The 24489-nt window shown below is 40.1% G+C and overlaps 2 protein-coding genes across 2 annotated transcripts in view; one reads left to right on the forward strand and one right to left on the reverse strand.

The window, feature by feature from the left end:
• LOC122447240 (ATP-binding cassette sub-family C member 4-like) overlaps positions 1-24489 on the reverse strand; it is a 914448-nt gene that overhangs the window by 689878 nt on the left and 200081 nt on the right. The gene's annotated exons all lie outside the window — the stretch shown is intronic.
• The window catches only part of LOC122447592 (ATP-binding cassette sub-family C member 4-like), a 160581-nt gene that overhangs the window by 127127 nt on the left and 8965 nt on the right, over positions 1-24489 (forward strand). The window contains exons 28-30 of the mRNA XM_043478289.1: positions 12441-12613; positions 13056-13161; positions 18909-19043. Coding sequence (XP_043334224.1) covers positions 12441-12613; positions 13056-13161; positions 18909-19043 — 414 coding nt within the window. The remainder of the gene's footprint in view (positions 1-12440; positions 12614-13055; positions 13162-18908; positions 19044-24489) is intronic.

Here is a 24489-nt window from a genome sequence, read left to right on the forward strand (position 1 = left end):
TTTGAGTCGCCTCTCTTAGTTGAGCCAGGCCCACACCATCTTCCCTGGGTCCCTGGTCCCTGTGATCCTGGAAGCAGTAGGGAGCTTCCATGGTGGTCTCTCTTCCTCCCAGGTTCATCCTCGTCACTGCTGACCCCGCATGAACAGGTCAGAACTGGGGGAGATGTGATGGTAACAAGGACTTGGGTAGGAGCAGAGACGGGAGTGGGGACATAGACCATCAGTCCTGGGAGGAACTTTCAGAGATGAATACTGTGTTCTTAAGTAGGTGCTCCTCAACATCTGCTCAAAATTTCAGGAATAAGCAAAAATGAAAGTTCTTCTTAAAAAATTTCCTTAAACACAACAGGAAGCTGAAGTATGTGTGTTCTTTATGCTCAGGATCTGAAGTAGTTAAATACGCCTCTCAGAAAGACCACCGGTTGAGAATAAATGCAGGGAGTAGCCTGCTTACTTGAAAGAGCCTAGAAAATGGAGGGAAGGAGGAAGAATATTGGGGACCAGCCTCCCCTAGCCTGACTATGTCGCTTGTGTAAACCTCATGAAGACATGCAGAAGACACCTGCATAGGGGAATCTTAAGGTTGATAGTTACAGAGAGTAACAAGTTTTTATAAAAATTTGAACTGGAATGATGGTTAGTTCCCTGACAAAGAATGCTTACCATTGTTTAGATGGTTGTTTAGTCTTTGATCTTAAATTCAGGTTTTAAGGGAGACCTTAAATTTGGGTCTCGAGTTTTTTTAGTTCCGTTCAGTACTCATTCTGAAATATTGTATGACTAGTGATTTTCAGTGCTTTGGAGGCATATTGGCCACTTAATGAACTTTGTGCAAATAAATCTCCCTTTATAATGTCTTTTTAATTGTGGATTTGCTCAGGGATATCTCTTTTTTGGTGACACACCCTGAGTTTTCTGTTTTCTTTTCTCTCTCACAAATCTTAAAACTGAACCATTAATTAAGGAAGGTTTGGAAGGCTTCCTGGATATCATTCCTTCTTCATGATAGGCAAAAGAAATGTCTGTCTTCTTTCGGTTTCCTCTCAGGTTTTTGTGAATTGGGAGAAAGTCCGCCCCAAGCCAGGAGGATTTGAACTTGGTGATTCTAAGCCAGTTCTGGGCACTTGTGAAGAGTCAGGTCTTCCTCTTGTTCCACACGTGTGCCTCCCCTTTTTCTGCCCCCTTCACTGAAATGAGCCTGTTGGGCTCTTCACTGCTGTCCATATTCTTATGACCTGGCTTACTAGAACTTTCCAGAAGAAAATATAAATGGCCTACATGAGCTTATGCCAATATTCTCTCTTGAAGCCAAGAGGAGGCTTATATTTCCAGAGTAATTTACTTGTGGCTCCTCCTGAAGCAGATGAATAGGAAGAACTATTTAAATTAAAGTATCATGACACAGGTCACAGTGGGTTTCAGGTCCTCTGGCCTTGCAGATAGTAACGAGGTTCTGTGAGGCAGGTCATCCTGACACACAGGTGAGGGAATGGGGGACCACCTGATGCAGAATCAGAGATCTCTCCATGGACAGAGGTGCTGCAGACCCCAGAAGCTGACGTTCCCCTTGCACATGTGGAGATGTTCATTTCACTCGTGTGGAGAGAGTCCAGATCCTAGAAGACAGTCTGACCAATGGAGAAAATAGCCTAGTTTATTCTTCAGTGCTAATGTGTAAATATTTAATGGTTTGCTTTGAGGCACAAACCTCTGCTAATCATGCTGTTTGTATTTCCCAGTCACTCCAGGACTGACAGTTAATTTATGTAGATCTTGATGTTAAGTTTCTCATGTAATTATTTCCTCAGTTTGTGTATGTGTTTAAGCAGATATTTATTACCAGGATTTTTTTTTTAATCAAATCTTCCTTTGTCTTCAGTTTTTTCCTTAAGATGAAAAAACTTCTTCAACACTTTCTTCTGTTAGTGTTCAATAATCCAGAAGATATTTTGTAGTACACTTTGTATGATGGAAAATTATTTTAGAGATACTATTTTGTAAACATACATTTGCAGCTTTATTATAAATAATTAATGAATTTAGATGTTTTTGTATTTTAATTCTGATATTCTGTACACATTGGAATAAAATGAAAATAGTTTAAAGTAATAACATTGACTATTTTGGAGTATTTAGGAACCTGTCTTATTCACTGGAACAATGAGGAAAAATCTGGATCCCTTTAATGAGCATACAGATAATGAACTGTGGAATGCCTTAGAAGAGGTAATTTATTAATAGTAACTATAATTAACTTGTTAGCATCAGTATCTGTGTGTTTACATTTAGAGCATTGCAGATAATTAAGGGGAGCGTATAAGTTTCACTGACTTCGTTTACCTCCTAGGAAAACACTGATGACATGGGCACACTTAAAAATGTGTATATTGATGATGATGAAAATCAACAATGTAATGAGACATGTTTTCATTTTAGCTATGTCCCTAGAACCCTGAGCAAATAGATACCTTATCTTGTCCTTAACAGAGTACTCAATTAGATGTTAAAACTGTGGGATCAAATTCTATTAGTGACCTAGTGAATTAATGACTCCATTATACTCCAATATTCATTTTCTTCCTCTGGTCTAGGAAACATCTACTAAGTGGAGAAAATAATAGTTTTTCCTTATTAACTAAAAGATGTAAACAAGATCATACTAATAAAATGTAGACATTTCATAGGAAAGTGTTTATAAAGGTTAATTATATAGTCAGAATTGATGATTATTTATTGGCAATCATGTCATTTTAATGCTGTAGCATTAATGCAGGTAACAGAACCCTGGAACATCTGCTCAGCTTTTATATGAGTAGGTTCATTTCTAGAGAATTTTCTGTTATTTGTGTCATGTCTTCCCTTGCCCCACTTCATTGAATTTCCTCACCCTTGCATGAAAAAAAAAAAAGTTGACTATTAAGTTGCTGTCAGTTTGTATTTTAATACAAATTATTTTGTATATTTACACTTGTTTTACAAATCAATTTTACTGATGGAAGAAACCCTAGACTTCTAAGCAATACACAGACTTCTAATTGCTCCTAGAACCTGACACAGTCTTTTGCTTTTAAAAAGTAAGAATGAGTATTCCTATACTAACAATATTAACAATGAAAGATCAGAAAGATAAATTGAGAAAACAATCTCATTTACCTTTGCAACAAAAAGAATAAAATACCTAGGAATAAACCTACCTAAGGAGGCAGAAGGCCTGTAATCAAAACTATAAGATACTGACAAAAGAAACCAGAATTACTGGCTGGAAATGGTCATACCTCCAAATCTGCCTGCTCATAGTCAAGGTTCATCTGCATGTTACAGATTTCAGAGCTTCCCTTGGAGGGTGACACTAAATGACAAACACACCAATTCAAACCAATGTGAACAATCAATCTCTCTGATTTGTGTTACAACAACAACAAAAAGATTTTAAAAATATGTCACACTTCTCTGAAATGAAAAGATCAATCAAACATTTAGTAGTTATTTAGGTAGAATGTTTTCTACCTAATGTGGAACTTTCTATGTGGAAGTTCCTAATGTGGAAGTAATTCTGGTTTCTGAAGGATGTCACGACTGAGTCTTTATATGCACACCCTCCCTTTCAGCAGCATGTGGATTTTGTTTTCTTAAATTAGGTTGATTGCTTCATCTTCTCCTGCCTGAAAAGCAGTGCACCTCTGATTTTGTTTACTCTGTGAGTCTTTTACTGTAAAATTCTACAAGGGAAGAGATGTGTAGTGCAGTTAACCATTAAATGTAAAGAACGACAGGTGACATACTACTCTTGAATTCATAGGACAAATTTAATGGTGAAATTGAGACACATATTTAAAAAATAACTGGAAGTACTGGTAAATTATTTTTCTATTCATTTCCCAGATTGAGATATTTTTTCAGATTCTCAGACAGCATTACGCTAGAATTTTAGAACATACTGTTCCATGGACAGAGAGCCAATGTTAATCTAAATTATAAAAATGCTGAAGTGGTAGATAATACTAAGATCTACTTCTATTTAAACTACATTTGGGACTTTCTGTAAAAAGAAAAAAATGTGAGTTTATATCACAAAGTGAAGTGTGTGGTGTCCATGTATTGCTTCTGAAATTAACCCTGTTAACATTGGTGATATCACTTAAAGAAATCATGACATCATTGTGTTTCTCTACGAATTGATTCTTTATGACTGTTTTAAAAGAAAACTTACCGAATTGTTCATTGAAAAACATACAAATGTGATAAAGAAATAATTCCTAGAGAATCTGAATAAAGGGGTGATTTATCATTCTAAGTTATTGTTGTTCAGCTGCTAAGTCACTCTTTGTGACACCATGGACTATAACATCACAGGCTTCCCTGTCCCTCACCATCTCCTGGAGTGCGCCCAAGTTCATGTCCATTGAATCAATGATGCTATCCAAACATCTTTTCCTCTGTCTCCCTCTTCTCCTTCTGCCTTCAGTCTTTCACAGCATCAGGGTCTTTTCCAAATGAGTCAGTTGTTTGCATCAGGTGGCCAAAGTATTGGAGCCTCAGCATCAGTTCTTCCAAAGAATATTTAGGGTTGATTTCCTTTAAGATTGACTAGTTTGATCTCCTTGTTTTCCAAGGGACTCTCAATAATTTTCTCCAGTACCACAGTGTAAAAGCACTGATTCTTCAGCACTCTTATGGTCCAGGTCTCACACCTGTACATGACTACTGGAAAGACCATAAGTTTGATTATATGGACCTTTGTCAGCAAAATGATATCGTTGCTTTTTAACACATGGTCTAATTTTGTCATAGTTTTCCTGCTAAGAAGCAATCATCTAATATCAAGGCTACAGTCACCATCTGCACTGACTTTAAAGTTCAAGAAGACAAAATCTGTCACTGCTTCTACCTTTTCCCCTTCCATTTGCCATGAAATGATGGGACTGGATGCCATGATCTTAGTTTTATTAATATTGAGTTTTAAGTCAGTTTTTTCACTCTCCTCCTTCACCCTCATCAAAAGGTGTCACTAAATCAATGAAGTCAGTTTTTAAGTGAACCAAAAACCCTAGTTATTAATTTGTAAATGATGCCTAACTGGATATGTGAACCCAAACTCACAGAGTTTGAGAATGAGTAGGAGGGAACCAATATGTTTTCCTCTTTATGAATTTCAATTAAAAGGAAAAGATGGCTTAAAAAAATTTTTTAAAGTCCTCTCATTCTGTTTCATCCTTCTTCCTTGGCAGAGATGGACATTCAGAAGGAAGACAGTCCTATGGATGCTGCCTGTCTCATCTTGGTTATTTTTCTAAATATACTGAAAATACATTTTTCATGTACTGAAAACTTGCCAACTTACTGTAAACTGATAAAAGTTCATCAGAAATTAGTGCTGACTGGGGTGCTAAAAAGCAAAGGCAGCTCCAAAATATAACATGAGTAGTGCCTGAAGATGAAGCACTTTATCACTCAGAGGTCAAAAGGTCATAGTAGATAAAACTCTGGAAATGAATCACTGATGCGTTGCTTCCATTAAAAGCAAAAACAAAACACCTTAGATACTGGGATTTGGAATTAAGAGTAGAGTATGGGGGCTTCCCCAGTTTCTCAGTGATATAGAGTCTGCCTGCAATGGAGGAAAAGTGGAATTGATCCCTAAGTTGGGAAGATTCCCTGGAGGAGGAAATGGTAACCCACCCCAATATTCTTGCCTGGGAAATCCCATGGACAGAGAAACCTGGCGGGCTATAGTCCATAAGGTACACGACGTAGTAACTAAGCAATAACAAAAATGTCCTGTCATAACTGGGAAGAAACTGTGCAGTTAAATGTCTGACTTTGATAGTGTCTTTGTTAGGACACAAGTTCGTCTCATCACACAGGAAACCAAGGTACAGAAACCTGGGCGTCAGCAGCTGGTGCATCAGGAACCACATGGTTCAGTCCTTGCGGTGGAGACAGGTCACATGTCCATTTCCCTGGGCCCTGTATTAGGTGAACTTCCTTTATTGCTGGCCCTGCTCTAGTAAAAGCTCTTCCCCATCTGTTGATTGAATTTAAGTGTCTCCTTCTGGCCCACACCAGATTTTCTTTTTGAAAAGTAAGAAAGTTCCACAAAATTTGGAAACCACCTGACATCTGCATTCACCTCCTGTGAGGGGCGTCAGCACCTACTACACATAGCACACAGTGATGATAGAAACAGGGCGCCTTATAAGCCCAGTTTATTATTTTTCAGTTTTGCTATATTCTGTTATTTTCCCAAGCTCAAAAATAATCTGGAGTATTCTATACTGAGATATATAGTTTTGAATAGTTATTATTTGTTCTATTTTCCTTAAATTATAGCTTTTTCAGTGCTTTCCTTTGTTCAAAGTGTGATATATCTTGGAGCCAGTTAATTGTTATAAGAATATATCATTTTTACAGTTACACTTAATACAAAAACAGTTTTACATATAAATCATTTATTCATATGAATTTAGTTTCTAATTTACAAGAACAGATATGTCACACAATTAGAGTCACTTATGCCTTCATTCGTGTTGTTCCTGTTTGTCGCGTCGGACTCTTCTGCAACCCCATGAACTGTAGCCCACCATGCTCCTCTGTCCATGGGATTTCTCAGTCAGGAATACTGGAGTTGATTGCAATTTCCTTAGCCAGGGGATCTCACCCAGGATCAAACCCAAGTCTCCTGCTTGGCAGGTGGCTTCTTTACCACTGAGCCACCAGGGAAGCCCACCTTCATCCAGCCAAAAGATATCTACTGAGAGCTTGTCAGGAAGTGTTGCAAATTCTGGGGCTGTCACAGTCATCAAGAGACAAAATGTCTGTCCTTTTGGAGCTTAAATTCTCCTGGAGAAGTTGAAAAGCAAGCCAATGCATATGTAACGAAATCTCAGTGCTGATACATGCAAAGGAGAAAAGTGAAGCAGAGCTTGAGGCAGGGTGAGCTGATAGCATTATTAATAATGGGCAATAGCTATTGATCTGTCACAAATTCTGCATGTACTGACTCGTTTAATATTCTTAACAATGTTAGGAGTTACACACCTGTATAATTATGGAATTATAGTCTTATTTAGAGACTAGGAGGCTAAGGTAGAGTAGGTTCAGGAATTTGCCCAGTTGGCACAGCCAGGCAAGACTTATCCTCAGGCTGCCTGGCTTCAAGTCTTCAGTTTGTTTTTGTTTGGATGCAAAAAAAAAAAAAAAAATAGTCAACAAAAGAGTCCAAAATGCAGTATTTGGGTGCAATCTCCAAAATGACAGAATGATCTTGGCTCATTTCTGAGGGAAATGATTCAGTATCACAGTAATCCAAGTCTATGCCCCAACCAGTAATGCCAAAAAAGCTGAAGTTGAACAGTTAAATGAAAACCTACAAGACCTTCTAGAACTAAAACCAAAAAGATGTCTTCTTCATCACAGGGGATTGAAATGCAAAAGTAGGAAATCAAGAGATACCTGGAGTAACAGGCAAGTTTGGCCTTGGAGTACGAAATGAAGCAGGGCAAAGGCTAACAGAGTTTTTCCAACAGAACATGCTGGTCATAGCAAACACGCTCTTCCAGTGACACAATAGACGGCTCTACATATGGATATCACAGATGGTCAATACCAAAATCACATTGATTATATTCTTTGCAGGCAAAGATGGAGAGGCTCTTATACAGTCAGGAAAAACAAGACCGGGAGCTGACTGTGTCTCAGATCATGACCTCCTTAGTGCAAAACCCAGGCTTCAATAGAAGAAAGTAGGGAAAATCACAAGCAATTATGATATGACCTAAAACAAATCCCTTTCAAATTATACAGTGGAAGTGACAAGTAAATTCAAGGGATTAGCTCAGATAGACAGAGTGCCTGAAGATCTATGGACACAGGTTTGTAACACTCTACTGGAGGTGGTAAACAAAACCATCCCAAAGGAAAAAAAATGCAACAAGGCAAAATGGTTGTCCAAGAAGGCTTACAAATAGCTGAGAAAAGAAGAGAAGCAAAAGGCAAAGGAGAAAAGGAAAGATATACCCATCTCAATGCAGAGTTCCAAAGAATAGCACAGAGAGATAAGAAAGCCTTCCTAAGTGATCAATGCAAAGAAATAGAGGAAAACAATAGAAAAGGAAAAACTAGAGATCTCTTCAAGAAAATTAGCAATACCAAGGGAACATTTCCTGCAAGGATGGGCACAATAAATGACAGAAACGGTATGGATGTAACAGAAGCAGAAGATATTAAGAAGAGGTGGCAAGAATACATGGAAGAACTATTTAAAAAAAAAAGAAAAAAGGTCTTAATGACCCAAATAGCCACAATGGTGTAATCACTCACTTAGAGAGAGACATCATGGAGTGTGAGGTCAAGTGGGCCTTAGGAAGCATCATGATGAAGAAAGCTAGTGGAGGTGATAGAATTCCAGCTTATCTATTTCAAATGGGTGAACACAGCTCCACCCATCAACAGAAAATTGGATTAAAGATTTACTAAGCATGGCCCCACCCTTCAGAACAAGACCCAGTTTCCCCCTCAGTCATTGTCTCCCATCAGGAAGCTTCCATAAGCCTCTTATCCTTCTCCATCAGAGGGCAGGCAGACTGAAAACCACAATCACAGAAAACTAACCAATCTAATCATATAGACCACACCCTTGTATAACAATGAAACTATGAGCCATGCCGATTAGGGCCACCCAAGAATGATGGGTCATGGTGGAGAGTTATGACAAAATGTGGTCCACTGGAGAAGGGAATGGCAAACCACTTCAGTATTCTTGCCTTGAGAACCCCATGAACAATATGAAAAGGCAAAAAGATAGGACACTGAAAGATGAACTCCCCAGGTCGGTAGGTGCTCAATAAGCTACTGGAGATCAGTGGAGAAATAACTCCAGAAAGAATGAAGAGACAGAGCCAAAGTAAAAGCAAAACCAGTTGTGGATGTGACTGGTGATGGAAGCAAGGTCTGATGCTATAAAGAGCAATATTGCATAGGAACCTGAAATGTTAGGTCCATGAATCAAGACAAATTGGAAGTGGTCAAATGGGAGATGGCAAGAGTGAATGTTGGCATTTTAGGAATCAGCAAACTAAAATAGACTGGAATGGGTGAATTTAATTCAGATGACAATTATATCTACTACTGTGGGCAGGAATCCCTTAGAAGAAATGCAGTAGCCATCATAGTCAACAAAAGGGTCCAAACTGAAGTAATTGGGTGCAATCTGAAAAACGACAGAATGATCTCTGTTCGTTTCCAAAGCAAACCATTTAATATCACTGTAATCCAAGTCTATGCCCCGACCACTAATGCTAAAGAAGCTGAAGTTGAATGGTTCTATGAAGACCTACAAGACCTTTTAGAACTAACACCTGAAAAAGATGTCCTTTTCATTATAGGGGACTGGAATGCAGAAGTAGGAAGTCACGAAGCATCTGGAGTAACAGGCAAATTTGGCCTTGGAGGACAGAATGAAGCAGGGCAACGGCTAATAGAGTTCTGCTACAGAACGCACTGGTCAAAGCAAACAGCCTCTTCCAAGAACACAGGAGAAGACTCTACACATGGACATCACCAGATGGTCAACACCAAAATCAGATTGGTTATATTCTTTTTAGCCAAAGATGGAGAAGCTCTAAACAGTCAGGAAAAACAAGACTAGGAGCTGACTATGGCTCAGATCATGAACTCCTTATTGCCAAATTCAGACTTAAATTGAAGATAGTAGGGAAAACCACTAGACCATTCAGGTATAACCTAAATCAAATCCCTTATGATTATATAGAGTAAGTGAGAAATAGATTGAAAGGAACTAGATCTGATAGAATCCTTGATGAACTATTTACAAAGGTTCATGACATTGTACAGGATTCAGGGATCAAGACCATCCCCAAGAAAAAGAAATGCAAAACAGCAAAATGGCTGTCTAAGGAGGCCTTACAAATAGCTGTGAAAAGAAGGGAAGTGAAAAGCAAAGGAGAAAAGGAAGGATATACCCATTTGAATGCACAGTTCCAAAGAATAGCAAAGAGAGATGAGAAAACCTTCCTCAGTGATCATGTAAAGAAACAGAGGAAAACAATAGAATGGGAACGATTAGAGATCTCTTCAAGAAAATTAGAGATACAAAGATAACAGTTCATGCAAAGATGGGCTCAATAAAGGATAGAAATGGTATGGACCTAGCAGAAGATATTAAGAAGAGGTGGCAAGAATACACAGAAGAACTGTACAAAAAAGATCTTCACGACCCAGATAATCACGATGGTGTGATCACTTACCTAGAGCCAGACATCCTGGAATGTGAAGTCAAGTGGGCCTTAGGAAGCATCCCTACGAACAAAGCTAGTGAAGGTGATGGAATATTAGTTGAGCTATTTCAAATCCTAAAAGATGATGCTGTGAAAGTGCTCAAAAACTTTCACAATATGCCAGCAAATTTGGAAGACTCAACAGTGGCCACAGGACTGGAAAATGTCAGTCTTCATTCCATTCCCAAAAAAGGGCAGTGCCAAAGAATGTTCAAATTACCACACAATTGCATTCATTTCACATGCTAGCAAGATAATACTCAAAATCCTTCATGCTATGCTTCAACAGTACATGAAACATGCAAACTGGATTTAGAAAAGCCAGAGGAACTGGAGATCAAATTGCCAACATCCATTGGATCATCGAAAAAGCAAAAGAGTTCCAGAAAAATATCTGCTTCATTGACTAAGCGATAGCCTTTGACTGTGTGGATCACAAGCTGTGGAAAATTCTTCAAGATATAGGAATACAGACCACCTTACTTGCCTCCTGGGAAACCTGTATGCAGTTCAAGAAGCAACAGTTAGAACCGGAAGGGGAACAACTGGTTCCAAGCAATAATTGGGACTGGTTCCAAATTGGGAAAGGACTACATCAAGGCTATATGTTGTCACGTTGGTTATTTGACTTATAAGCAGAGTACATCATGTGAAATGTGGGGCTGGATGAAGCTGGCATCAAGATTGCTGAGAGAAATATCAATGACATCAGATATGCACTTGACACCACCCTATTGGTAGAAAGTGAAGAGGAACTAAAGAGCTTCTTGATAAAAGTGAAAGAGGAGTGTGCAAAAGCTGGCTTAAAGCTCAACATTTAAGGAACTAAGATCATGGCATCCTGTCTCATCATTGCAGTATATGGAGAAATATTGGACACAATGACAGACTTTAGTTCCAAAATCACTGCAGATGGTGACTGCAGCCATGAAATTAAAAGATGCTTGCACCTGGAAAGAGGAGTTATGACAAACCTAGACAGAATATTAAAAAGCAAAGACATCAATTTGCCAACAAAGTCCATGTAGTCAAACCTATGGTTTTCCCCATAGTCATGTATCAGTGTGAGAGTTGGACCATAAATAAGGCTGAGCACTGAAGAACTGATGCTTTTGAACTGTAGTTCTGGATAAGATTGTTGTGAGTCCCTTGGACCGCAAGGAGATCAAACCAGTCAATCCTAAAGGAAATCAACCCTGGATTTTCCTTGGAAGGACTGATGATGAAGCTGAAGCTCCAGTATTTTGGCCACCTGATGTGAAGAGATGACTCATTGGAAAACACCCTGAGGCTGGGACAGGTGGAAGGCAAGTGGATAAGGGTACAAAAGAGGACAAGATGGTTGGATGGCATCACTGACTTAATGGACATGAATTTCCTGGAGCAAACTCCAGGAAATAGTGAAGGACAAGGACCCCTGGTGTGCTGCCGTCCATGTAGTTGCAAAGTGTTGGACACGATTCAGTGACTGAACAACAGCAGATATCCATATGCTGGGGGAAATAAGATGTTGTGTTTTATTTTTCATGCATTTTCCTTCACTACAATGCATTTATGACACTGAAAAAAATGCACTTGATTGGTCCACTATTTATAGGATTAAACTTGGGAAAGAACCATCATCAGAATGGGCTCCAGGATTACTAATGTATAAGGGGCAGTTTGACATTGTTTGAACTTTCATATACTAAATTTTAGAAAACAGTAAAGGGCTAATAAGATTATATCTTTAGAGAACCAGATTTTCTGTAAAATTTTTGAAGCTTTTTCTCTAGTGTACCAACTCCTATGCAAAATGTACTTTGGGAAACTTGACTCAACCATAAAGATCCTTTTAAATTTTCTGTTCAAAATCACATTGGGAGAAATAGCTGCACTTTTTGAGAGACTTCCTTAACTAACCCCTAGGTGGGGTTTCTACTGGGTGTCCTGTGATGGGAATGGGGGACACTGAGATCTTTCTGTCCTGAGTTGACTCCACCATCTTTCTTGTGAACATTCATTGAAAGGAGTGCTCCCCATCACCTGGCTGTACATCTAAGATATGTAAGAAGTCCTGAGGATATCAAAGCTCTAATGTCTAAGAGGCTTGTCTACTTCAGTAGCAGTTTGCTTAGAAAAATGTCATTCTTTCTGTATCCACAGGTACAACTTAAAGAATCCATCAAAGGTCTTCCTGCTAAAATGAATACTGAATTAGCAGAATCTGGACTGAACTTGAGTGTTGGTCAGAAACAACTGGTGTGCCTTGCCAGGACTATCCTCAGGAAAAATCAGATATTGCTTATTGACAAAGCCACATCATATGTGGATCCAAGGTGTGGAGCTGAGCCCCAGGAAATCTTGAATCTGGCTTGTAAATGTGGTAAACAGAAAACATTTAGTGAATCTTCGAAATGTTTCTTAGTTCTCGCTTGGCCTCATGGATATCTGTTGATAATATTAATTCCAGAAAACAAAGGAAAAAAACCAAGACATGTTACATGGTGTTAATGTTGTTATGAGGCACCCTAAGAAAGCGGAATTCCTAAATCCAGTTCCTGATAGTTTCAAGCAATTTGGAGGGAAGACTAATTTTCCATCATTTTATGAAAAATAGTAAATTTCTAAGTAGACTTTTTATATTTAGTTTTTTAGGAACAGGAATATATCTTAAAGTATTGATTTTTAAAAATGTTGTAAAAATATCATAGGATATTTTTAAGTCTTAAGTTTGCTTTTCCTGTCTTTACTGAACTAAATCAACTTCTATTTTTCTAGAACTGATGAGTTAATACAAAAAAAAATTCGTGAGAGATTCGCCCAGTGCACTGTGCTGAACATTGCACACAGGTTGAGCACCATTATTGACTATGACTGGATAATGGTAAGACCCTCACCATTTTAGCTGTTTCCATTTATGTTCAATTTTCAATGTATCCTTCCTTGTAAAATTTGATAGGAACCTCTATTAATTTTTCTCTTAGTTTCTTCTCTTATTCCTGAAAATTACTCAAGTACTTAACTATACTTTTAGAATGCACTATTAAATAATATATCCAATAATCTTATATTTTCATATTAAAAGTTTATTTGAATTGTCATTTTTTTTATGATGGCCAACCATTAAAATATTCCAAACCCAAGTTATAGCTCCATATTTTAGTGGGATAGAACACAGTCATTTTCACTGTGTCATAGTTGTTTCAGCATTTTGGGATTCCCTTACCAAAATATAGACTCTAATTTAGACTGCCAGGAGGTTGATGGCTAAACTTGTAGAATTTCTCAGGAGTCCATGAGAAGAAATGGCCTAATGAGAAAAACAGTACTTTAACTGAAAAGATTTAATATAATAAACATATTACATAGGGATTAGAGGGCTAGAAAAATGAAATACTGGAGTAATGATTTTAGAAAGCAGCTGCCATATCCTAGGACAGATCTCCTGACCTAAGAACTCAGAAGACAGGCCCTAAAGAATTGATGCTCAGACCTCCAAGGAGAGGTCACTGCCCGGTTGCTGGTCATATTTGTGAGGGGGCAGGATGGGGCTGGTTCTCCATGTGCTAATAGCTGGGCGCTGGAGTCAGGTCCCAGTGCTGAGGTGATGCTAGTAGCAGAATCAGGTAGAACATTAGCTGTGTTTCCCACCTTCAGTCGCCCTCTAGTGCCCCCTACTGGCAGGGCCTAACAAAGGCCACCTGGCCAAAGAGTCTTTGAACTGTTGCAGTGACTTACAGAGAGCCAGCTTCTGCATCACAGATGCGAGTTTGGAAAGAAAGGCAAATCAGGGATGAGAGACTAAATAAACAACCTGCGAGTCTCTTGCACAATATTTCTGTTCTGCACACACGGCAAGCTCCAGGCTTTGGTCTGTGAATATCTGTCTAGTATCTTCCTTCCAGCTTTGGTTGGCTCTTTCTTCATTAGTAATTTAATATTTCCTTCCTTAGCTCTATTTCCTTCCTCCATCTATTCCTTTTCTCTCTCTTTCTCATTTTATCTCTTTCCTTGTCCTTTCCCTCTGTTGCTTGCTCAGTTTCAATAAATGTTAGGATGTGGCTTTATAAAACAAGAAAAGCATTCCTCAAAGGAAAAACTTTGGCAGCAAATAATCTCAAGGAATGCAAGATACTTCAAGGTATTTTGATGGTCCATACAAAACAGGTAATAATCACTAATGAGTGTTCCGTAATACCCACAGTTCCTTATGTCTAAGGATAATAGTACCGTCTCTTTTGACTTCTTGGGCAGCTTCTGGAATATCACCTCCTTTCCTACTTCACATGCATTGTCGTGTGGGATCATCAGTGGAAACACTGAGTAGATACCAGGCTGTCATCATTGAGGCAGTGCTTGTAGCTTGTAACCCCAAGCTGGGTGTGCACAAGAGTGAGCTCTGGGAGGCAGATGACAGGAGTGTGGCATCCCCAACCCAACGTATGCTCTAGGCTCCAAGCAGTGCATCTGGTCACCTGGACTAGCATCACCGTAGGAAGTGGGCTCTACCTGCAGACTTTCATGAGGGATGGGGTGACGCTCAATACTGCCCAACAATGACTCTTAATTTCTAGAAATGTTCTGTGTCAGGCATCCTTAGTCATTCATTTTGTGGTCTTTATGCTAATTGGAAAAGTAACCTTTTATTTCTAGATTTTACCTGTCACTTTGTTCTTACCTCTCAACACTGCATTTCAAAGATTGTCCCCTCAGGCACCATTCTTCCATTATAAATAAATGATGCTGTGAAATTTACCTATTTCAAGTTCTTTGTCAGGCTTTAGACATAGCAGCAGAAAGACGGCTTGATCTTCAGCTCAGTAAAGGGTCTGTTCAATTAAATTCTTTGCTCTTAAATGTACCCTGAAGATTTATTTTTGGTTTTTGGTATTATAGCATTAATGGCATTAATGGTAGCAGATTCTTTTTATTATCTAAATCTTAGAAATACTGTCACCTTGGAACGTGTGCTTGGTTAGGGAAACTGAGGAAGGACAGAATTTGGACATGTCACCTGGTCTCTAGTCTTTCCCATTTTATTGTTTTCTTTATTTCTTGGCATTGATCACTGAGGAAGGCTTTCTTATCTTTCTTTGCTTTTCTTTGGGACTCTGCATTCAGATGAGTATATCTTTGCTTTTCTCCTTTAGCTTCTCTTCATTTATCAGCTATTTAAATAACCTCAAATATGCAGATGACACCACCCTTATGGCAGAAAGTGAAGAGAAACTGAAGAACTTCTTGATGAAAGTGAAAAAGGAGAGTGAAAAGGCTGACTTAAAACTCAGCATTCAAAAAACTAAGGTCATGGCATCCGGTCCCATCACTTCATGGCAAATAGATGTGGATACAATGGAAACAGTGACAGAGTTTATTTTCTTGGGCTCGAAAATCATTGTAGATAGTGACTGCAGCCATGAAATTAAAAGACACTTGATGCTTGAAAGAAAAACTATGACAAGCATAGACAGTATATTAAAAAGCAGATACATTACTCTGCCGACAAAGCTCTGTCTAGTTAAAAGCTATGGTTTTTCCAGTTGTCATGTATGGATGTGAAAGCTGGACCATAAAGACAGCTGAGCATCAAAGAACTGATGCTTTTGAATTGTGATGTTTTAGAAGACTCTTGAGAGTCTCTTGGACTGCAAGGAGATCCAACCAGTCAATCCTAAAGGAAATCAGTCCTGAATCTTCATTGGAAGGACTGATGCTGAGGCTGAAGCTCCAATACTGTGGCCACCTGATGTGAAGAACTGACTCATTGGAAAAGACCCTGATGCTGGGAAATACTGAAGGCAGGAGGAGAATGGGTTGATAGAGGATGAGATGACTGGATGGCATCACTGACTATGGACATGAGTTTTAGTGAGCTCTGGGAGTTGGTGATGGACAGGGAGACCTGGCATGCTGCAGTCCATGGGGTCGCAAAGAGTCAGACATGACTGAGTGACTGAACTGAGCTCAACTGTCACCTGATCAGTCCTAAAGTGTTATCATTAGCACCTGATCTGCAGATGTGAACATCTGTATCCTCTGAATATAGCAGCTTTTGTTGCTATTATAAAAATATGTTCATTTGTTTAATGCTTTACTTACCGATTTGTTGTTTAGTCCCTCAGGAAACTCAGGCTTCCATGTCCTTCACTATCTCCTAGAGCTTGCGCAAACTCATGTCCATTTAGTCAGCTCATCCTCTGTTGTCCCCTTCTCCTGCTTTCAATCTTTCCCAGTATCAGGATCTTTTCCAGTGAATCACCTCCTCACATCAGGTGGCCAAAGTATTGGGACTTCAGCTTCAGCATCAGTCCGTTCAATGAATATTCAGGGTTGATTTCCTTTATGATTGACTTGCTTGGTCTTCTTACAGTCTGGGGACTCTCAAGAGTCTTCTGCAGCACCACAGTTCAAAAGCATCAATTCTAAAGTGTTCAGCCTTCTTTATGGTCCAACTCTCATATCCATACATGACTTCTGGAAAAATCATAGACAGATCTTTGTCAGCAAAGCAATGTCTCTGCTTTTTAATACACTGTCTAGGTTTGTCATAGCTTTTCTTCCAAAGAGCAAGTGTCTTTTACTTACCAATATCTCCTGGTAAATTTCTATATTCTCACATTTTTCTCTCTTGGTCAATGTCTATGAACAAATCTCTAAAATACTTTTATGAAGCAATGTCCAGCCAGTCCCTCCCCAACTTTCTAGTTTTGTCCCACTCTGCTCTCCCTCCTTCCTTTACAGCTAAAATCACACTGACAGTCTTTCAGTTCTCCAGAATTCAGTGTTCACTCTCTTACAATGTGCCCTCCCTAGACTGTTGGCTTAGTCTAAGGTGCCTGTAGTGGAAATGGTGAGATGGTGGGACTTGGGGTAGATAAGGAAGTGAAGCCAGTGGACTGCGTAATGGATTGAACATGGGATCTTGAGGGCAGAGAAATAAGTTGATGTTGGTTTCTGGGTACAGAAACTGAGCATCTGTAGTGGGGAAGACAGAGGGAGAAGGGAGATGCAAGGGTTCTCTTTGGAGCCTATCACCTTTGTGATGAATGACCTTGTTTCCAGGAAAGGATTATACCCTTCACTGTGGAGCTGCCCTTCCCACTCCTGTGTTGGGAGACCTTCAGTTTAGGGCTCCCTGGTTGAGGTCATCAGTGATGTCATGGTGAGGTCCCACCAGGCGATGTAAACTCGGCCACTTGTTTACATCTTGGTCTGAACTGGCTGTGGTTGCTGACTCCTCTGGTAGGAACAGCAGAATTAGACCTCAGGGGACCAAGAGACAGGCATCCCCCGGTTACAGAGTTGGTGATTATCCTCTGTGCTCCATTCACTCCAGGTGTAAAGCTTGTATGTTTTTCTAGAGCTTCTGGTTACCAGTCGACTTTCAATTCAGCAAAAACATCACCAGTAATATTTTTTCTCAAACCTTTAATTTTTGAGGCATTTTTATTGCTTGCTTTAGAAATATAGACATACCTTGTTTTATTGTGCTTCCCAGATACTGAATTTTTACATATTGAGAGCTTGTCGTAAACCTGGATTAAGCAAGTCTACGGGTACCATTTTTCCAGCAGCATTTGCTCATTTTGTGTCTCTGTGTCAGCTTTTGGTAATTCTCACAATATATCAAACATTTTCACTATCATTGCAGTTGTTCTGGTGATCTGTAACATCAATGATCTTTGATATTACTACTATGACTTACTGAAGTCTCTGATGATAGTTAATATTTTTTAGCAATACCTTATTTTTATGTTAAGGTCTGTACATTGTTGTTCCCCACCCCCTCCCAGACATAATGCTATTGCACACATGCTTGGGTATGGAATAATGTAAACATAACTTTCATGTGCCCTGGGAAACCAGAAAATTTGTGTCACTCACTTTACTGTGATGTTCATTATATTCTGGCTTTCTGAAACTGAAACCGCAATAGCTCTGAGGGATGCCTGTACCTATTTTCTTTCTGGCAGGCAAGTGATTGTCTGCTCTGAAAGCTTTAAGGACATAAAGACAAGTTGATTCATGTCAATGTATGGCAAAAACCAATACAATATTGTAAAGTAATTAGCTTCCAACGAATAAAAATAAATGGAAAAAAAAAAAAAAGACAAGTCAGTCTGCTGCAAAGTCTAATGCTCCAGAGGGTGGACCACCAGCCTGGAGGAGGGGCTGTGGAAGTGACAGATGTTTGATTTTCTTGAATGTTTGATTTTCTTGAATCAAGACATTTCCCAACTCTGTGTATCTTATAAATAGCCCTCAAAGCTTGGATTCTGAGAGCTAAAAGCACTGACTAATGATAACAACCCCAAAGGCCCTGGGTAAAATGCTACAGACTGTTCAGTTCCAGTAATCACAGTCATGATTAAAACTTTCATTTTCTGAAAATGAAAGAGAACTTTTGTTTTCTTCCTTTCCTATAACCATATAATAATGAAAGGCTGGGTTAGGCCTTTGTGTGCCTAGTAAAACAGAGTAATCAAACCATTTAAATACCACCAATCCTATCACCCAAATTCTACCTGTCCTGCTCCTTTTTAAAATATTGTCTGAAAAAAAAAATATTGTCTGAGTTATGTGTTACTGGGAGACATTGTGTGCTAATGGGTTTCTTTCTGCTGTTAACAGGTTTTTGATTCAGTGAAATTGAAAGAATATAATCGGCCAAATAATTTGCTGCAAGATAGAAACAGCCTATTTTACAAGATGGTGCAACAACTGGGTGAAGCGGAGGCTGCTGTCCTTGCTAAAAGGGCAAAATAGGTGAGCTTGCTGTGGGAAGCTGTAATTAAAATTCACTCTTCACAGGGTCTGGGAACAAGCACTCTGTGCTCTTTTCAATAGAAGCCTCCAGAGAGGAAGCTTCATGACTGGGCATTAACAACATGTGGCAGGTGGAAGGCAGGTCTGCTGAGAATCTGCAGCAGTGCTGGGGGTGGGGTCAGGATATGTGCACCCTTCTGTGTGACCACATCAGTGCCTGAGACAGAGATTTTGGATCTGAATTCCCACATGTTCAGACTCTGGGTTCAGATTCTCATGGAACATAGAACATTCTCATTTTGCCGACCCTTTACATTCATTCTGATTGGTGCTCAGCACATTTGTGATACAAGTTCTGTCAAGGAATATCCAGGAAATTTGAGAGCAAAGGGAAAAAAACTTGGAAGATTTTGATTCTAGGAAGATCTTCTGTAAAAAATTAGGTCTCTTCTGTTTCCTAATCTGTAAAGAAATCTCTTACCTGATATTATCACTTTCTACCTAATTCTTTGTTGTTTAGAATTAGGCCCATTTGCCCCCCATGTTTCCTCTACATTCTAGAAAATGAAATTGTCATCAGTACAAATCAAGAACTCAAAAAGCTTCACACTGTAGTCTGAGTGGTGCTGAAGGTCACAGAGCACTTTCTCAGAGATGAGGTGTGGGAGGCACTAAGCACTGTGTGTGGTGTGAGGAAGGCGCTCAGTGAGGAACATCCGGGTCACGTGGGGTCTTCCCAACAGAAGTGTACTGGTAACCAAGGGCTGGTTTAGGAGACTTAGCCATTGTCATACAGCCATCTGTAAGTCTTTCTGGGACAAGGTGGGAGTGGGATTGGGATTGATGGGAAGATGGAGGGAAGGAAGGTCTGGTGTTCTTGCCCCTTAACATGCGTGGCTCAGGGTGGGAGGTGGCTTCCCCATCAAAAATTTATCTCTCGGTGTCAAATTATGGTTGTATGTTCCCTTCTTCATACTTTTCTGCCTTTCCCAGATTTTCATTTGTAAATACAATAAGATTATTTGTTATTTGTGTAATATTTAAAATGTCCTAAAGAAAACACCCCAGTATCTTAAGTACTTATATATGAAAGATTTATCTAAAATGTGGCCTGAGTTCATCACTGTCTTCTCTCAATCTTCTATTCAGTTCAGTTCAGTTCAGTCGCTCAGTCATGTCCGACTCTTTGCGACCCCATGAATCGCAGCATGCCAGGCCTCCCTGTCCATCACCAGCTCCCGGAGTCTACTCAAACTTATGCCCATCGAGGCAGTGATTCCATCCAGCCATCTCATCCTCTGTTGTCCCCTTCTCCTCCTGCCCCCAATCCCTCCCAGCATCAGGGTCTTTTCCAATGAGTCAACTCTTCACATCAGGTGGCCAAAGTACTGGAGTTTCAGCTTCAGCATCAGTTCTTCCAATGAACACCCAGGACTGATCTCCTTTAGGATGGACTGGTTGGCTCTCCTTGCAGTCCAAGGGACTCTCAAGAGTCTTCTCCAACACCACAGTTCAAAAGCATCAATTTTTTGGTGCTTAGCTTTCTTCGCAATCCAACTCTCACATCCATACATGACCACTGGAAAAACCATAGCCTTAACCAGATAGACATTTGGTGGCAAAGTAATGTCTCTGCTTTTCAGTATGCTATCTAGTTTGGTCATAACTTTCCTTCCAAGGAGTAAGCATCTTTTAATTTCATGGCTGCAATCACCGTCTGCGGTGATTTTGGAGCCCAAAAAGTAAAGTCTGACACTGTTTCCACTGTTTCCCCATCTATCTGCCATGAAGTGATGGGACCGGATGCCATCATCTTAGTGTTCTGAATGTTGAGATTTAAGCCAACTTTTTCACCCTCCTCTTTCACTTTCATCAAGAGGCTTTTCAGTTCCTCTTCACTCTCTTCACTCTCTGCCATAAGGGTGGTGTCATCTGCATATCTGAGGTTATTGATATTTCTCCTGGCAATCTTGATTCCAGCTTGTGCTTCTTCCAGCCCAGCATTTCTCATGATGTACTCTGCATACAAGTTAAATAAGCAGTGTGACAATATACAGCCTTGACGTATTCCTTTTCCTATTTGGAACCAGTCTGTTGTTCCATGTCCAGTTCTAACTGTAGCTTCCTGACCTGCATACAGGTTTCTCAAGAGGCAGGTCAGGTGGTCTGTAATCCCATCTCTTTCAGAATTTTCCACAGTTTATTGTGATCCACACAGTCCAAGGCTTTGGCGTAGTCAATACTGGATTTTCTTGCTTTTTCTGGAACTCTCTTGCTTTTTCGATGATCCAGAAGATATTGGCAATTTGATCTCTGGTTCCTCTGCAATTTCTAAAACCAGCTTGAACATCTGGAAGTTCTTGGTTCACGTATTGCTGAAGCCTGACTTGGAGAATTTTGAGCATTACTTTACTAGTGTGTGAGATGAGTGCAATTGTGCGGTACTTTGAGCATTCTTTGGGATTGCCTTTCTTTGGGATTGGAATGAAAACTGACCTTTTCCAGTCCTGTGACCACTGCTGAGTTTTCCAAATTTGCTGGCATATTGAGTGCAGCACTTTCACAGCATCATCTTTTAGGATTTGAAATAGCTCACTGGAATTCCATCACATCCACTAGCTTTGTTCATGGTGATGATTTCTAAGGCTCCCTTGACTTCACATTCCAGGATGTCTGGCTCTAGGTGAGTGATCACACCATTTTGATTATCTGGGTCATGAAGATCTTTTTTGTACAGTTCTTCTGTGTATTCTTGCCACCTCTTCTTAATATTTTCTGCTTCTGTTAAGTCCATACCATTTCTGTTCTTTATTGAGCCCATCTTTGCATGAAATATTCCCTTGATATCTCTAATTTTCTTGAAAAGATCTCTAGTCTTTCCCATTCTGTTGTTTTCCTCTATTTCTTTGCACTGATTGCTGAAGAAGGCTTTCTTATCTCTCCTGGCTATTCTTTGGAACTCTGCATTCAAATGGGAATATGTTTCCTTTTCTTCTTTGCTTTTCACTTCTCTTCTTTTCACAGCTATTTGTAATGCCTCCTCAGACAACCATTTTGCCTTTTTGCATTTCTTTTCCACGGGGATGGTCTTGATCCCTGTCTCCTGTACAGTGTCACGAACCTCCGTCCATAGTTCATCAGGCTCTCTGTCTATCAGATCTAATCCCTTAAATCTATTTCTCACTCCCACTGTATAGTCATAAGGGATTTGATTTAGGTCATACCTGAATGGTCTAGTGGTTTTCCCTACTTTCTTCTGTTTAAGTCTGAATTTGGCAATAAGGACTTCATGATCTGAGCCACAGTCAGTTCCCGGTCTTGTTTTGCTGACTGTATAGAGCTTCTCCATCTTTGGCTGCAAAGATATAATCAATCTGATTTCGGTGTTGACCATATGTGAAGTCCATGTGTAGAGTCTTCTCTTGTGTTGTTGGAAGAGGGTGTTTGCTATGATCAGTGCGTTCTCTTAGCAAAACTCTATATTAGCCTTTGCCCTGCTTCATTCTGTACTCCAAGGCCAAATTTGCCTGTTACTCCAGGTGTTTCTTGACTTCCTACTTTTGCATTCCAGTCCCCTATCATGAAAAGGACATCTTTTTTGGGTGTTAGTTCTAAAAGGTCTTGTAGGTTTTCAAAGAACTGTTCAACTTCAGCTTCCTCAGCGTTACTAGTTGGGGCATAGGCTTGGATTACTGTGATATTGAATGGTTTGCCTTGGAAATGAACAGAGATCATTCTGTCATTTTTGAGATTGCATCCAAATACTGCATTTCAGACTCTTTTGTTGAGTATGATGGCTACTCCATTTCTTCTAAGGGATTCCTGCCCACAGTAGTAGATATAATGGTCATCTGAGTTAAATTCACCCATTCCAGTCCATTTTAGTTTGCTGATTCATAGAATGTCGACATTCACTCTTCGACCACTTCCAATTTGCCTTGATTCATGGACCTAACATTCCAGGTTCCTATGCAATATTGCTCTTTACAGCATCGGACCTTGCTTCTATCACCAGTCCCATCCAAAACTGAGTATTGTTTTTGCTTTGGCTCTATCCCTTCATTCTTTCTGGAGTTATTTCTCCACTGATCTCCAGTAACATGTTGGGCACCTACCGACCTGGGGAGTTCCCCTTCAGTATCCTGTCATTTTGCCTTTTCATTACTGTTCATGGGGTTCTGAGGGCAAGGATACTGAACTGGTTTGCCATTCCCTTCTCCAGTGGACCACATTCTGTCAGACCTCTCCACCATGACCCAACCATCTTTGGTGGCCCCACACGGCATTGCTTAGTTTCATTGAGTTAGACATGACTGTGGTCCTATGATCACATTGGCTAGTTTTCTGTGATTATGGTTTTAGTGTGTCTGCCCTCTGATGCCCTCTCGCAACACCTACTGTCTTACTTGGGTTTCTCTTACCTCGGACATGGGTTGTCTCTTCATGGCTGCTCCAGCAAAGTGCAGCCGCTGCTCCTTACCTTGGAGGAGGAGTATCTTCTCACGGCCGCCCCTCCTGACCTTGACCATGGAGTAGCTCCTCTCAGCCCTCCTGCGCCCAACAGCAGCCGCTCCTTGGAGGTGGGGTTGCTCTTCTTGGCCGCCACCCCTGACCTCCGAGGTGTGGTAACTCCTCTTGGCCGCCGCCCCTGACCTTGAAGGTGGGGAAGCTCCTCTCGGCCGCTGCTCCTGCGCTGTGGCAGCCTGGTGCTCTGGGTCGCTACCCCTGACCTTGGGGATGGGGTAGCTCCTCACGGCCATGCTTCTGGGCGGTCCGTTGCAGCAATCCTCCATAGAAATGAGGAAATGCAGAACAGGACCTTCCGCTGCTCATCAGGTAGAAGACTTCCTGGGTCCCAGAGCTGGCTGAAGAGTTGGCAGAGTTAGAGTTCATGCTTAGGTTTAGGGAGAAGAAAGTCTCTGTTCTGAACTTTTCATAAGTACTTACATTGTTTGCAAATGTTGAGAAGCTAAACGAGGAGCTCTGTATTTTTTTTAAGCCTGAAATTCACAGAGTGCTTTTACCCACTAGAATGTCTCCGAGTCAAACCATTCCTCCTGAGACTTTGAGAGCCAGGAATCTCCCAAACCCTTTTGCTCTTTTGACCTGAGTCATTTCACATCAAAAAGAGGAGTTCCCACCTGTGTGTCTAAGTCTTCATTTTAAAATTATATTATCATGATGAAAGGTTGTTGCTGAACGATAAGATGCTGGGATTCTTGGCCTCCGGATGAGACAAATTCAATCTGGGGCCAGAGATGAGGCTGGATCGCTCAGAGCTTTTGTGTAATAAAGTTTTATTAAAGTATAAAGGAGATAGAGAAAGCTTATGACATAGGCATCAGAAGAGGGCAGAAAGAATACCCCCCTGCTAGTCTTCAGCTAGATGTTACATAGTCACTAGCAGTCTGTTAATGAAAAGAAAGGAATGTCTTAAAACTCAGAA

The sequence above is a fragment of the Cervus canadensis genome, chromosome 9 (genome assembly GCF_019320065.1).
Source record: "Cervus canadensis isolate Bull #8, Minnesota chromosome 9, ASM1932006v1, whole genome shotgun sequence".
Lineage (NCBI taxonomy): Eukaryota > Metazoa > Chordata > Mammalia > Artiodactyla > Cervidae > Cervus > Cervus canadensis.